This window comes from Saccoglossus kowalevskii, chromosome 18 (assembly GCF_978046115.1).
Source record: "Saccoglossus kowalevskii chromosome 18, keSacKowa6.1, whole genome shotgun sequence".
NCBI classification, from domain to species: Eukaryota; Metazoa; Hemichordata; class Enteropneusta; family Harrimaniidae; genus Saccoglossus; species Saccoglossus kowalevskii.
The window spans coordinates 18,848,344-18,865,280 of record NC_140658.1 but is presented as its reverse complement, the minus strand read 5'-3'; the positions used below and the strand labels follow the sequence as shown (position 1 = coordinate 18,865,280).

The following is a 16,937-nucleotide window of genomic DNA, read 5'->3' as shown; positions in this document are numbered from 1 at the left end:
TGTCCCACAAGCATAAAGTAAATCTGCACACATAGCAGTGGCCTGACGTAAAGCTGTCTACAGTAAATCTGCACACAGTGGCCTGTCGTAAAGCTGTCTCCATTAAGTTTGCATGCACAGTTTGTCCCACAAGCATAAAGTAAATCTGCACACATAGCAGTGGCCCGACGTAAAGCTGTCTACAGTATGTTTGCATGCATCGTGGTTGTCCCATAGCAAGAATACCATACAAAAAGAAAAACAAACTTTATCTTCTTCTGTTTATAATTTTATTTGCACAAACATGTACATTATTCTGAAAAGAGAGCATTTTTGTTTCTGGCTTGATTAATCGTCTAGAGAGAGACGTCATGATTTACTAACTTAGGTTGCTCAGTAATCTAATACCTTGTAAAATGCATTGGACAAAAACTTACACCTAAAACACAACTACAACACACCGTACATAAATTTGCATCATTTGACCTGACGAGATCGTTAAATTCCATGCATACAAAGTATAAAACAGTCATGTAATTGCTGCTTACAGTCTATGTGCTGCCCTCTATGTTGAAACAACATAACATGCTGTAAAATGTTCCATGGGGTTGTACCTTGCGCAGATAAACACAATGTGCAGATGGGCAAGATACAACCAAAGATAATTTAACATGTAAGTCATTAATGATCTTAACTACACTGGAAGCATTTTGACTTTCTAAATGCTGGTAATTTATCAGTATTAATAAATGGGGTGCTACAAAATGGAGTCTCAAGAAAGGTGTGAATGGGGGCAAGGAGGTATTATTTACTGTAAACCGCTTCAAGTTCACGAGACAAATTTTGGGAAAATTTTTGAGTTTGTGAAAACTAAATTTTGTAGCAGAGAAAATTTCTCTGCTGTCTTGCAACGAAGTGTGTAAGTAAATTTTGTTTTCAAAAATACAATAAAATTATCAAATCGTATTATTTTCTAAGAGGAAAAAAGGTTTAAAGTAAATTAGCACCACTGAAAGACATGTAAGCATAAATTAACATAAATTAACACCACATATGCTAACATATCACCAGCTGCTGACATGGTTTCTTTATCTATGGAGACTTTCAGCAGGGGTGGTAAAAGAACATCTGAATTCTCCCTACATGATATACTTGGATATATTTGGTAGAACTGTCAAGGCTTGTAAGTAAATACAGTATTCTGACGAAACACGCATAGTTATTCACATCACATTTCACACACTGATCAGTTTGTTGGAATGAATTTAAAAGAAAATTCTCCAACACGTCAGGAATTCAATCAAGTCTGTCCAATAATGCCAGAATGCAGTCTTGAAGTAAACCATTACTATATACAGACACTGCCATAATACTACCTTAACACCTTGTAATTACACATGCATTAATATTATCAAAACATACACAAAAATAGGTCTCTACAAGAAAGGGACACTGTCACCAGAAATGCACATTCTTGTTATTCTTTTCACAAGTGGGTTTTTACAGACATCGTGCATGCAAAGGTATACACAGTTCATTCGAACGGGAATTTGGTCTGTGAATTTTAATCAGACTTCAGCAGCCAGTCTGGTATAACAACTTGTCTTGTGTTTTTGTGAACGTCTCATACATACATGCAGTTATGATGACAGTGTGACTTTTAAAGAAATACAAACTAATTTTCAACTCGCTTGCAATTAACATTGAACAGACAGTGGTAGCACTATGTACAAAAACAAAAGCAACTCTCAGTAACTGTAACACTAATTCTTATTTACATAAATGTAATGAGATTCTAGAAAAGTTAGAATTGAGATTTCGGATTTTTAGTTATATCAGCTAATTGAATACGAGTGTGCTCCGAACATGTATACACTGTTTAACGATATAGTCTTGCTTGTTGTAGAATAGGGTTCTGCCAATTGATGACGAAAAAAATTTTCGGGTCACAGCACCAAAATATTGTCATTCGTTTAAAATAGTGTCAGGGAAAACAAATTTGCACTTTGTGAAACATAATCCGAGCACATCAGATCAATTTGTCTCAAAGGTTATGTGTATCTGGAATAATTCCTAAATCAGAAAATATGCTGTTCAAAAGAGCATGTCATGACTGGGTCACCATTATTTTTGGTGGAGGGGAGAGCTTTGCAAGTCAAGGAAGCAAAAACACATTTTTCTCAAACCTTTTCAACTCCAAGAATATTAGCAACATATGGCAAACATTTATATAAAGAGAAAGCAGAATAGCATCCATACCATACAGGCTTTGAAATTATCAAGTTTGTTCAGTCTTCTATAGCTGCTAATTTTGAAATCTTGTTGCCTCTTGCAGGACAAGAGTTGGTAGACTGTGTGCCTTGGGCTTCTGTTAAATTTGATCTGACGCATGATCAGAAAACTGAAAAGCCCTTGGACTATTAAATGCTAACCAAGAAACTGTAAACACTATATGTACATACATGCCCTTGTGATATCATTTTATTGTGCTCCATCTCTAACATACAAATCGAATGGGTAATTTTATGAATTTTAAATAATATGAAATATTTGATAGGGCAGAGGAGTGCTAAGAAAAACCCTTGTTGTTTTCAGGTTTAATGGATGGCTTCTGAAAAGCCATTTTGAATAGAAGTTGGACACACTACTATTTTTTTTCACAAGGATGCATATCTTTTTTAGAAACGCCTTCCTGGAATTTAGAAAAAAAAAATTAGTAAAACAAGTGAACATCAGCCCGCTTCAAATTGAAGTGTCCTTAGAGGTCAAAGGTCGACCTTCACGACTACACTTCATTTTGAGAACAATAGCATCATAGCTCACATCAGAAAAACAAGCGAAATGGAAACATCAGCTTGAGAAGACTGTCACATGATCATAATCAACTAATCGGTGCCTGTTATTTTTCTCTAGTTCATAACTGGGATCATATTAAGTATATTAATGGGTGCTTAGATTTAATTGCTAAAACAGTATTGAGCATTAACAGTGTGCTATTCAAAACTACGATACAAACATAAAGAATACTCCATGACACTTAAAATCAGCAGGGGGCAATCACTCCCTTTCACAGAATTTGCATTAGCAATTCCAGGAATACAAGTTAGTCATGCAGTTTTTGAGATTATCTCACAATTCATGTGATTTCAAATCAGGCACCTGATCATATATCATACACAAGTTATACACAAGTTATCTTATGAACCCTTGATCATAGACATACAGCACAATAAAACAATACCACACATACATTTAATTACGACTAAAGCAAAACTGTCATAAAACTTTAGACAATATTAAAAATGTCCACTGAAAAATTTCCATGACTAAGAAACGCGAGAATATCTATCATTTAAATCATAAGTTACAACTCAAACAGGCAGGATTCTGCACATGCCTGCTATAAGTAAATAAAAAAAAAAAAAATTTTCAGTCCAAAATATTTCTACAAAAACCAAAATACATCCCCCCCCCCCCAAAAAAAATCTAATTTGTATCTGCTTCTGTAAATTTTTCCTGCATAAAATCTATAATATCAGGAAAGTACCCAGGATATAATCAGAAGTGCGCCACCACAGGCAAGAGTATACTTCAAAACCAAGCACATTTTAAGACTGATAAAACAGACTTCCTCAAAGTGTATAGAAAGTAGAGTTCTACTAGAACTATTTTCAGATTGGAAATTGAACACTCAGTGATCCCTTAGTGAGACAGTGATCACAGTCCAGGACACAGTGAGAAATATGGTGTCGCAGTTTCTCTTTGTAAGTATTCATTTCTAAGTTGTGTGGAGCACATCTTTTATCTACTGCATATCAGCGGATTTATCTTGTTCAGAAAAGAATATAAAATCTGATTTTCTGAAAAGTACAATGAAATACTCGCTTTCGACTTCATTTACAGAAATTTGCAGCAAATGCACGCCGTAAAAACTAAAATGCAAGTGTTAAGCTGTTGGTGAAGAGCTTGTACCTTGTGTCAACACTTTGACTGCTTCCTGATATATAACCAGTGAAACGTGATACAACAAATTCACATTTCAAGGATGTGAAAACCAGAATTTTTGATCAGATTAAAAGAAAATATGCGATATACGATCCTGTGGAAGGGAGCAAATGGGTCAAGGGATGAATCACTTTTTCCTTTGCAGGATGATATAGCAAATTGCTTTTTCTCAGAAAGTCAATTTTTTTCTTTTTCCCCCTTCAGAGTTTTCTACAATTTTGTAGATGCTGGCAACCACCCTACCCCACACACCCATCCCTCAATGCCCAACAAAAATATCCCTCGTTCTAAACGAGTTCTGCATTCACTGGTAGTACAAATAACCAACTAATCAGTAGTGATAGAATGGGAATCTTTTCTTTATGAGAACTATAAATTTTTAGTAAATAAACCTATTTTCACAAAATTAAACAAAAGACCGGAAAATGTATGCATGATCTGAGAATGACTTTGGAATTATTAACAAAAATGCTTTTTCTCAAAATAAACTGTCAAAAGTTGATGATAGAAATCCCCACAGCCTATACAACTGATGATACCTAAACTAATGTAGATTACTTTATTTTTCACCAGAATTAAACACATTTTTCTCATGTTTTTATTTTGCAAATCTTGCATGCATTACATACAATATCCCTGTACATCAAATCTCAATAAATTCTACCACTAAAGGCACCTTTTGCTTGACTTCAATTTAAAACCGCTGAAAAAAAGTAACATGGTTTGATGCAGTATTTTCATTTATTTGTGTTAAAACTTTACTATTAATATTTTTATGCAAAATAAAAAGATCCACAGAAATATAGATATGCTGACAATAGATACAGGATGTGCAGTGTATGCATGTGTGTATGTGTGATAGGTTTTGGAAGCTCTTTATAAGAACCAGCAAGCAGTCCACATATATAGACTCCATTATCTAGCATAGGGATGAACATACTTAGAATAGAGAAGCATTCATTCTTGTTCTGTTTTTGTTCAGCAGCAGCCACTCTTCCTTGAACTCGTCTCTTTATGTACAGACACTGAGCTAGAATCTGGGTTCGAATCTTTCTGTGGTGTCTGCAATAGAAGAAAAGACCATGAGATGTCTTTGAATAGTTTTAAGACCATGATGTACGGAATACAAGGAGATACGATCAGTTTTATCTTACTGTTAGATTGAATGAACTTTCATGCATGCATGACAATGTTATACTGAATACAAACATGAATTTGTTCATCAGTAAAGTGGAGAAGAGATGAAAATGGTTGTCAAAAAATGTGTTTGACAGTAGTAGCAATGCAACGGCAACAATGTGACAAAACAAGTCACGACGTACGTCGGGAAGATCAACCCCGATTTGCTGCATTCCGATTGTTTATCACTTAATCGCCAGTGACATTAATTATCCCAAAATTAAAAAAAAACAAGTGAAATTAAGTCGCATTGGAAAGAAAAGTGTAAATAATTCAAAAGCAGACGAGATGGGTTAAGAAAAAAGGAACTCTGACCTCTGGAAACACCCCATTCATAGGATGTCTTAGTACCGAAGAACGCTGCCCTAGGGCAACATAATGCACGTAGCAACATTGTGACCGATGCATGCTGGGTTACAAGGGAGTTCTGATCGAGGTAACAAAGATGACGGCGCAGAGTGCATGTTTTTCTGCGATGTTTAAAAACAACATCTCGTTGGCGATTTTGATGTAATGCCTATGATAATCGTCAATGAATCGTTTTAATAAACAATTTGTGTATTTCACACCAAAAAGTCAGATACCGTTGATCGCGAACCTAAATGCGGCCTTAATTTATAGTTGTGTATATTCTAAACTGTATTCGAAATAATATTGCAGTGGTTTAATTTTGTTTTAATTATAACTGTAGCTTGGATAGGCATTTGAAGTGCTTGCCATGGAGGCCATTCATGGAGGAGAATAATTAACGAACGAACATATTTAACATCCGGGTACTTTTCAAAGCTATGACGTTTTAGTATCTGATCGCATTCGTATACGTCATTGTAAATAGCCATTCATGCTGCCTAGCATTGTGTACTATTAGTATAAACTCAACTTTTATATGCACAATGTGCTTTTTAAAACTTGGGTTAGAGCCGTATGCGTTTGAACCACAGTATTCTGAGAGTGAAAGCCCAATTGCGTTAAAGTACCGTACTTTCCCGATCGTAAGCCCCTCCCGAGTATGAAGCCCATCCCTATGTTTTTACTTGGTATTTATCGAGTTGAGGGCATTCACGATTATAAGCCCAGAGTGTTTTTACTGGGCGTCAACGATATTCTTTAAAATATGCGTGTAAAAGGTGCGTTTCATTTCATAATAATCGTGATTGGCATGTTAGTTTGGTTCATGCTTTTAGTTTTATGAGAAAACTCACATTAATTTTAAGTTCAGAGTGCATGGCAAACGTACACAACGTGATTCGCATCGTTTCTATTCTGTCATTTACTCAGGATGAACATCGATGTTGCAATTCTGGAGTAATCCATACTTCTTTGAGTAGTAGCCTTCGAAAAGCCAAATATGAGATTGTCAAGGCGTGTACCTGGTTATTGGGCATGGTTTACTTTGAGACTATCATGAAAGGCCTAGGGTTTGAACGATGAGACATGTTGGCGACCGAGAAAGGTGTTTAAATTCTTCCTCCACACTCAGTTTACCCACGGTTACTATTAACCGTCGTCTATATTTCGGAAATTGCGAATAACCAGTTTTTAGGGAAAAAAATCATCGTTTTTTCGTTGCAATCAGTGCTACAGATCGCATTTTAACATTGCGGTAATTCACTTCCGCATTGCGCTAAAAAATCATCAATAATCGGAAAATTTCATCATTACGACACATCATTTTGACTGGTTAATGAAAGACATGACCTGTTATGTCAAAGGAAGTTGTTCCAGGTCAAATAGTGCTGAAAAAACTCATGGTGGAAAATTGTTTTGCGTCGAGAGTTTGCGTACGATCGAAAACATACCAAAACGAAGATAATGATAAATGCTTTCGTCCACTGTTTCCTCACAGACCCTACCCATATTTCACCGTAAATTCAGACGGTATGTAAATCGTATTGTAATAAAACGTGTGTGTTTTTTATGAACATGTTTGTTTCTTCATTGTAAGTATCGTTCAAATCAATGACGCATTTTTTTCCAAAAATAAGTATTATTTTCCCGAGCCCGGCGTGGTGAACGAATATTTTTTTTGGATAATTTTTCGTTGTTTGCACGATGGTTACAGTGTTTAACCCTAAAACAAAATCATTTTTTCTGAGTTGGTCCTCGAGTATAAGCTCATCCCTTACTTTTTCTTTACGTGTTCATGCCTCCGGGCTTATGATCAAGGAAGTACGGTATACTGTGAAGATTCAATTCAGTCCAGTGTGAGTGATGAGAGTATATCGTCGACGATGCCCCTTGTTCGGATGAAAGTTTTATTTCAAATTACACGGAAGTTCTGTGAACAATCTGCTTGGTGTTCCTGTGACACTTGTCCCATGATTTGCCAGTGCAGACCCGTGAATACATGGACGAAAATGTTTCCACCACCACCCTACGAACTCAAGATTGCATACTCCAGCATCCATACTTTGAATAATTTGCACGCCACACAGTGCAGTACTGGAAACAGCATTTATTAGACAGACAAACAACAAAACAAAATGCCTGTCTCGATCAATCGCACATCCATAATGTTTGTATGTTGATATGCTTGTAAATAACATTAACGTAAAAGTCGAAACAACCTAGACTAGAAGTCAATTCACCAGTCCAGCCAGCTATGGCTCCCTAAGTTGCTTATATTTAATCAGATACTATTTCGTCATCATGCTTTGTTACCTTACCTGTTTATACCTCATGAGGGCGTTTTTTTATGGCAAGATGGCGCAAACGGAAGTCCTTCGCAGGTTTATGGTTTCTCATATTTAAATCATCATAACTCTGAAGATAATCATTTTTTTTTCATTTTTTTTCAAATTTATAATCAATATACATAACTTGATAAATACAAACACCAAAATAGGCTCTATTTAGTTCCCCTTTAATTTCAACATATTTCGATGTCTCGCCGACTTTATAAATTTAACCAAAAAATGTTTTCCCAGACGTTTATATGAACCATAGACCTTTTCTAAGGTCTATGTATGAACCGACAGTGACATGGGCACGAAAACTTGTACACAATGATGAACCAGTTTATAATACATCCATGGATAACATTATATTCATTGACTGGCTATAACACAAGTCTTCCAATTCTTTTTCCTTTTTAAGCTGTTCTATTTCAAACTTTATTTGACTTGATACAAAAACATAAAATACAATGCAGTAAAATGATATAAAATTTATCAGATATAAAAATATCTTGTCTTTAATTAATTGTAGATTATGCAAATAAAATTATGCAAATTAGATGTATTGTTATGCAAATTGACCGTGATGCTTGACATGAAGTCTGGGGAGAACACTGATCACATTGTAAAAAATAATATTCAAACTGGTATTAAAACCCTGCGCTTACCTTTCTTAGGATGTCTTCAGCTAATGTCATGAATGCTTTCTCAACATTGACATTTGATTTAGCACTCGTCTCTAGAAATTTGATACCATGTTCTCTTGCAATCTGTATTAAAAGCAATCAAAATGTTTAATAATACATGTAAAACAACACTCTAGAATAAGACTTATAAAAATGTTATAACATAAGATGAGAATACTGCAAAATCTATATTAGAAGCCACACTGCATCCATTCTTTTTAAACAATTGGGAACCAAAAATTCACCAAAAAAAGCTGCACCCCCTTTGTTTACATAAAATGCCGCAACTTCCAATGGTGAGCAAGCACAAAAACACTATCAAAGATTCTATCAACCAATGCAAGGTGAAGATACATAACTTCATGATATTTTTGAGATAACATTATTATTATAAATCTTTTTTTGTTTGTTTTATGAAATTCATGCCGGTTACAGTTTGTACAGTCAAACCTGTCTATAGCGGCCACCCAAGGGACTTTGAAATTTTGGCCTTTATAGACAGGTGGCCTTTCTATACAGGTTCACTAATTTATTCATGAATATTAATTAGGCACTGAATGTATTAAAACAGATCTCGCAACCCCATTTGACACACTATTACACTACTGTACACAGTATCCAAACACTTTATTACAAATAAAAATGTTGATTTTAAATTGTATTATGTAAACTAAAATCATTTCACAAAAAATCGATCATTGCACAATAATGAGTAGTATAAAAATTATTTGAAGATTTGTACAGTAAAGTTCATGTTCAGCAGTCTCATTTCCTACTAAAGAAATCACTCAGCTTGCTTTGCTTAGCTATTCTGAATTTCTTTGTTTCTTTAAATATCTATTGTGTCTGGTAACTGTTCTAATAAATCGGAATGTTTCTGGGCTATAGCAAATTCTTTCAAGGAGAAGGAAGAGGGACAGTTAGCAGTGCTTTATTTATCCCTACAACGTTACGTATACGGAAAGAACACTTATCTATTGTATCCTTCCAGTTACATGTACGTGACAACTTGAAAGTTTCCTCCCAAATCACAATTCCCTTAACATTTCGTTCATTTTTTTTCAAAAATCTTCTCGACCTACCTCACTTACGAAATGGTTGATCCCTAATCAAAACATTACTTTGCGCAATCGAAATCTGTGCGACTTCCATGTTATTGTACTGGTGCAACAATAGAAACATGTGAAATATGCCTGGCGGCTTTGGCCGGCCATGGAGGTAATAATGGGCCGGCGAACTGGGGTTAATTTAACATCATTGTTAAAAGCATCTATTGTTACATGTACCGAGGCAGTAGCGACCGAAAAAAAATTGTTGAACAAATTTAGTTTAGACAACGAGACGATACTGCACACACATTCCCTCGCAGTGATCGATACACACTAACGCAGGGCTAACGGAAACGACTCTACTTTTTGACCCGAGTTATCATAACCCCGGAAGAACAAGAACGCACATGCGCAAGGCTAATTAGCATAATTTATTTGGATGGATAAACAGGCATGGCCGTTGCGTTGATTTTTTTACTTTTTGCTATCAGTTCCAGTTACATGCGTATTTATCGGTATTTATAGGAGTTCAAGAGTTCGAAGTGAATAAATATCGATACTAAATAACAAGTGAGCTGTTATGTTTTTGTTTTTTTGGTAATCAATTCGATCGGGGATTTACCGTCGGCATCCCGATTCACCCCAGCCACATGCATAGGGACCGTGAGTGTGTCCTGGTGACTCACACAACTTTTGCGGGTCGTCATCGTTGTGATTGCTCGATTCATTAATTGAACAAAATTGTAAGTTATTCCAATGGTATACATATTTCAACAAAACATTAATGACAGCATGTTTTTTTATCAAGACACTTTCAAATTCGTAATTATGTTTTTGGCGTTTCATAGCCATCGGTACGGTGTGCTTGCCGTGGTAAACTGAATTATAAACAAGAATAAAACATAATTGCCGAAGCGATCGGTTGAATGACAGGTGTGAAAACGTGCTAACTTTGTCCTTTGTGAGCTTATTAGTTGTCTGAGGTGGAAGGCAGTAGTCTGCAAGACATCCGGGAACTATGTCCGTTATATGCAGTTCAACTGATCACTGCGGCCGCTGAAGCGTAGCCGTTGGCCGCGTTAGGCAGGTGGCCGCTGTAAACAGGGTACTTTACATGTAAAATTCGTAGGGACTGTTCGGTTGTGACCGCTATAGGCAGGTGGCCGCTATATCCAGGTGGCCGTTAACACAGGTTTGACTGTATTTCAATTCTGAGATGTATTGATGACATAACTAATCTGCATATTGTACTTACAACCTTATGTACGACAAAACATAGCAAGTCGCTTAAGACTTTCTCAAAAGTTTAGAAAATTAATGTGGAACAACAATGAAGCAGCATTCTATAACACTAAAGAGCCAAAGTTCACAAAACATGTCAATATGATTATCGTAATTTGGTAAATGTTTTGTTATCAAGATGTGCCAATTCCTACGCAACTACATACATATGTATCAAACTTGGATTGAAATTAGTACTTTTACAATTATGTAAATTACTTGATCAATAGCCATACCACTAATAATAATCACACCTGCTGGCTGTCCATGTTAATATTAGTTTAATACTCATTATAAAACAGAACTTGTTATCTTTGAACTAATGGCATTGTAGAAGCTCTATTTACTTTTGGTTGCTAGGTTACCCGCTCTGAAACATAACAGAATTTGCTGTAGAAGTGGATGAACTACAAATTCTATTTCCTTGAAGAACTTGACAATGTATTCAGATGGTTGTGTTACTGTCACCTTGCAATAAATCTAATTTGACGCAGTAAGCTCACATTAGTCTATACCATATTTGCTCTAATAGTAGCGCATATGCTTACTTAAATATATGGTAAAAAAATAGGAAGCATTTTAATGATTTTGGTTTAAAGTAACAAGGTTTATAGGCATATTATGCAAGCCTGCATGCAAATACTATATGATGATGCATCTATTAACATAAATATCAATAATTAAACTTTTCACACATAACACATGTATATTCATTTCTATGTCAATTGTCCATATCAAGCACAGTTCTAATTCAGACAGCATTATAAAGCCAAAATTTAGGGTGTTTCAATATGCCATCAATTAAGAAATACAAAATATTAATGTAGTGTTGAAATTTGGTTAATATTTAAATGGCAAGAAGTCAAAATCAAGATCTATCCACATGTCTCGTACAGGTAGATTTCAGCTGGGACATGTAAATGTACAAATTGCCTGTCACTGTGAACAGGTGAATAAAGATATTAAGTTTTACTAACTGACTAATATTTGGCAGTTCAAAAGTTCGGAAAACTGCCTTCAGAGTTTTTAAGACTTATAAAAAGATGATGAACCAAAAATGGCAAATTTTATTTCAAATAATGTTGTAATAACCTTGCTCGGGACAATTATATCAACAATAGAGAGAGGTATTTTTATTTCCAACCAGACCATTGGACTTGGAACTTTAATTTCTAATTCCAACACCCGAGACATGTGCACATATTGATGCTTGTGTTGCCATGGTTACTTACAGACTCTCCTCTTTCTTTAGGAATCATTCTTTTATCCTCCATATCACATTTGTTGCCTAGTAACATCCTCTCCACGTCTTCATTTGCATGCTATAAGGAGAAAATGCATACAAGATGGTAATATTGGCCAGCATGACAACCAATCAAATATTTGCTTTTTTTCCACAGAATTATAAGCAAGTTGAGCAACAAATTTTAGCCGAATTACAAGTCTGTTCTCATAGTTATAGCTTACTTCCCTTAACACACTTTTGGAATGGGAACTATCTGAAACTATGCTATTAATTATTCTTTGCGATTGACTGTTATAGTTTTCAAAAAAAAACAAAAATTAGGTTACACAAACTAGTTTTTTAACCTCCCTTGTACCATTTGGTTCATTTTCAAATCCAAAATGGCTACCAAAGTATCAATGCAAAATGGAAATCGCTAAGTCATTGCTCTCATAGAACTAAGTTTGTGTATCCTGATTATTATTTGTTGTTTGATTAAACCTTTAACTTTGAAATTTTTTTTATTTGTGACTAGATACTAGCCATGTTCATCTTTAAATCCAACTTTCTCAGATGCCTGTCTCATTCATGTCAATTTATTTGAGTCACAGAAAATATCTAATGCAGATCAAAGTTTCAGAAATGTGTCATGGGTATTCTAATTGAGAAGTTATTTTTAGAACATTTCAATCATTCCTGATTCCTAAATTAGAGTCAAATTTAAGTTTTTCCTAGGCACCAATATCTATTCAAGAATACAATGTGACTAGAGTGAATGGGCAAACTGTTTGAGAAAGTTATCAATGTGGAAAATGTTAAATACTTCTTTAATGATCAATTTATCTCCCAAAAATCTCAATTTGTTAATACTTTTCAAAACATATGCGTAATTTTTTCACTGGAAAAAAGATCATTTTGCAACACTATTTCTAAATAATGCAGTTTCAGGTGTACTTGTATATTTCGCATTGAGTGATTGCATGAGACCAAAAATGTTTGTTTATATTGAAAATTCATTGAATTTTACTTGCATTTCATTACAAACTGACTACCGTAACTTATGTTTCGTATACTATTATAATTAAGTTTGTAACCACTCGAAAACAAGTTATTACACTTAACCAAAATGAAGGTCTTCCCCATTCTCGCCTGATGTCTAAATTAGAATATAGATGGCAAAATACTTGATATAATGCTTTATGACTATTATATTTATGCTATAATGGATTGAAATAGGGATTCAAAAATCAGTCAAAAGATTGCCCTTGGCCATGTTGTGGAGACTGTACTTGCCAAAAATATGACCTGACCTCTGAAACATTGCCCAGGGCAGGGTATTAGCATAATACGGCATAATACAACATAATAATCACATTATCCCTTTATGTTACTGTACATGGAGAACTGACATTATGGAATATGGGACAAGGACATTTGCTTGCGATTTATATTCATTATTTTCACAGAAGGGATTAATCTATGAAAAAAGACTCCATCCAAAAAGGACAACAATTTACCAACGTTTTTTTGTATTTGAGCAAACTCACTGGGCTTCAAAATCACTACTTTTCCAGTGAAGCAATGAGTTCTACTGTAATTGTTCGGATGGATTTAATTTAGCAGATTTCGATTATTAGTAAAAATAGCAAAATTAAAAACAAGCTAATATTTAATGATTATTTCTGTTTATAGAGGCCTAATTATAAACCACATTACAACATTGTACATCAGTACTGTAAAACAATTTATTTTCACTTACATTCATTGTGTTTTAATTTCACAAATTTGTCAAGGAAACAATGAGTTTTGTTATTTTACATGTTCCCATACATTTAATTTAGCAGATTTTACTTATCAGCGAAAATAGCGAAATTAAAAACCAGCTAATAATTAATGCATTTACAGTATGAAGTGGAAACGTGCATGAGTATGTTCAAAATAAAATCAGGTAGAATAAACATTGGAATGACAACATACAGTGGTAACCTTAGCCATGCGACCCACATATATTATTACTTGCTGAGTGTCCATGGACAGCCACATACTAGCCTTGATATCCCTGGTCCTCAAGGCCAATACAAGTTTTTATTATTCATTCAAAGAGACACTTTATAACAGTAGTGAAGAATAAAAGCTGTTTGTGTCAACAATCACAGAGATTAAAATGACATCAGAGTTTATGAACACACTGTCAATGTGAACCCATTTACCTCCAGTCAGGGCTTCTATGTTTTGGCCAGAGAAATTATAGAAATAAGGATGTGTTCACCCATGCATATATATGCAAGTATACAATAAATGCATATTTTGATTGAGGTGCACTTCTAATAGAACAAATACATTCAGAATAAGAGAGTCACAAACACCATATATAATCCAAAGTACCTATAAGCAGGATGTGATTAACCAAACCTTAACCTTCCCTACTCCCATTAAGGTCATCCCCGGTAAGTAATCAATAAATAGTTATGTGCCCTTTCAGACCAATTCTTTAAATTTCACTAAATGTTAATGGCTTGTGCTTCACTTAGAAATATACTTCAAATGCTATGACTTTAATATTTATTTGGGAGACAGTCTCAAAAATTACATGCGACATATAGGTATTTTACAATAATGATGTGGTACTGCCATGTTTATGGATCTTACAAGAATACTGCCAAAAATTAAGCACATGTGCTTGAAAACATACTTTGTAAGGTGGGATACAAAAACCATCATGACCCTTCAATCTATCCTCTACTTTGCAAGGTAAAATACAAAAACAATCAGATTTTCACCCTATGCTCTACTTGTGGGATACAAAAACCATCAGAATTTCATTCTGTCCTCAAGAGGACACTACATCCTCTCTACTTACCTCATCAATATTTCGAAGCCATTTTGTAATATTGTCAAATGTTTTTGGTTGCGTAATGTCATAAACAAGCATAATTCCCATTGCCCCTCTGTAATAGGAAGTTGTGATAGTATGGAACCTTTCTTGGCCTGCAGTGTCCCATATTTGTAGCTTGATTTTCTTACCCTGTAGCTCAACGGTTTTGATCTTAAAATCAATACCTGTGAAATAATATGTAAAATCAATAAATAGGTTTTTTGCAAGTCCAGTTGTTTGAAATATAGTTGCCTAAATATTAATGGCTAAGTCTATGTCTGCAGAAAACTTCTCCATGGAAATAAAACAGAATTCCACAATGAGTTATGACAATATATACAATGGGTTTATTGATTGTACAGCATGTCAACTAGTACATGTACTATTTTATTAATATATATAATTTTATGAGATTCTTGTCATAGTTCAAAAAAGACGTGACTCGAATTCTCAGAAAACTGTATGTTTCATTGATCACACGATCTCCTATGTCCGGCTAAGGCCACAACACTTTCGAAACGAATGTATTGTAACGTAAGCGTTACAATTACAGTCACATGGTCCCATTTACATGATTAGTTACAAATGTCATGTTCGGGTAATTTTGAAAAAAGAAAAACAAATATCTGTAAGGAGTGTCTGTAGTATGTTACATACGTATGCCGTGGTTACGTGGGGCACGGTGTATTTGTATAGAACTTAGCGAAGATTGGAGTTGAGCCCAAACTGCGCTGATCACAGCAGTACCTTCCGGGCAGTGGTAGCCACCATTGACATGCACATCTAATTCAATTTGACATGTCGAGAACAATGGCTGGTAAATTAAATTTAGGATAGCAGTCATTATAGTGGTGTCATGTCCGGAAACAGTGTGGCGTTTAGATACGAACATGCACGGATAACAAGCAGATGACAACAACATTTTCTCAGAACAATTCATACTCATCAGCCGCGTCAGTGCAATGTTGACACCCTATTTTTTTTACGAAGGACGGTACTTACCTATCGTAGATATGAACGTCGTGTTAAAAGCGTCGTCTGAAAATCTGAAAAGTATACAAGTCTTGCCAACTCCAGAATCTCCAATAAGTAAAAGTTTAAATAGTAAATCGTATGTCTTCTTTGCCATAATTACTATGTTTCTACTTCAAATGTAATCTCTTTCGGCCCTGCTGAATCAAAATCAAAATGGCTGCCGACAGTACCTTGTTCCGTTTCAAGAATTCGAGTTACTTCCGGCTCCTTTCTAGGCGATGCTGCTAATTTTCAGATACTATCGGCAGTAAATACAGATTATTTGTCAAGGCCTGAAGTTGATTAGATGCGTATATATTAATGTACAAGCTGGGAAACGTGCGAACCAATGTATGATGAGTAGCTTGGGAAATTATTCGAGTACAGAAACACGGTAATAACCTTTGAACCATGATGTCACTTCATAACATGTTAATTACATCCGGGGTAGTACACGGCCTTTCTATCACGTGAGCCTGCAAGTTTGACATTCCAATCCAATGAGGCGACCAGCCTCTCCCACAATCCTTTGTGTGTCCATGAAACTGACGAGGAGGGCGTGGCACATTGGAAATAAATAGAAAGATGGTGCATGGCCCGGGTGCGTGCGTAAATGTAAATGACTAACTGAAAATAATAATACTATTACAGAAGAAGAGTAACTGCACCTTTGATTTTCAAGTACAAAGTACAAAGGGGGAAAATAAATGATAATATATACTCATGAAACGTATTTGCCGTTGTTTAACGACTCGATGTGACGACCAGCAGTAAGGTCGTAAAGTTATATAACGAGAACCCACTAATGGTAGCAAATAAACAACAAAAAAAGACAAATAATAAAATTATTTTTTAAAATGTATAGAATGCTATGTTGTTGCTGCCGTGTAGAAAAATTGCATTTAATAAATTTAGCTTTTTCAGTAATTATGTCATTTCGTTCATTATCAAAATAAATGTATAAAAATG

The 16,937-nt window shown here is 35.0% G+C and overlaps 1 protein-coding gene across 2 annotated transcripts; it reads right to left on the bottom strand.

Moving 5' to 3' along the window:
* Positions 1–246: 246 nt before the first annotated feature.
* Positions 247–16,176, bottom strand: LOC100367858 (ras-related protein Rab-10-like). 2 transcript variants are annotated; one of them, XM_085493197.1, is made up of 6 exons: positions 15,957–16,176; positions 14,940–15,139; positions 12,087–12,176; positions 8,507–8,608; positions 4,925–5,046; positions 247–2,671 (listed from the first exon to the last, which is right to left on the bottom strand). In XM_085493197.1, exons 1-5 carry the CDS (start codon positions 16,081–16,083, stop codon positions 4,963–4,965), a joined length of 603 nt encoding a protein of 200 aa, XP_085349323.1. In that variant the 5' UTR covers positions 16,084–16,176; the 3' UTR covers positions 247–2,671; positions 4,925–4,962. The 2 variants fall into 2 exon arrangements, with proteins under 2 accessions (XP_085349323.1, XP_002730366.1); XM_002730320.4 differs by having other exon boundaries at positions 247–5,046.
* Positions 16,177–16,937: the final 761 nt, after the last annotated feature.

Coding starts and splice junctions, on each gene's coding strand:
- LOC100367858 (XM_002730320.4), bottom strand. CDS start 16,083: ATGGCAAAGAAGACATACGATTTACTATTTAAACTTTTACTTATTGGA. Junction 15,140..15,956: donor GACGTTCATATCTACGATAG/GTAAGTACCGTC, acceptor ATTATTTCACAG/GTATTGATTTTAAGATCAAA. Junction 5,047..8,506: donor CTGAAGACATCCTAAGAAAG/GTAAGCGCAGGG, acceptor CTTCTATTGCAG/ACACCACAGAAAGATTCGAA.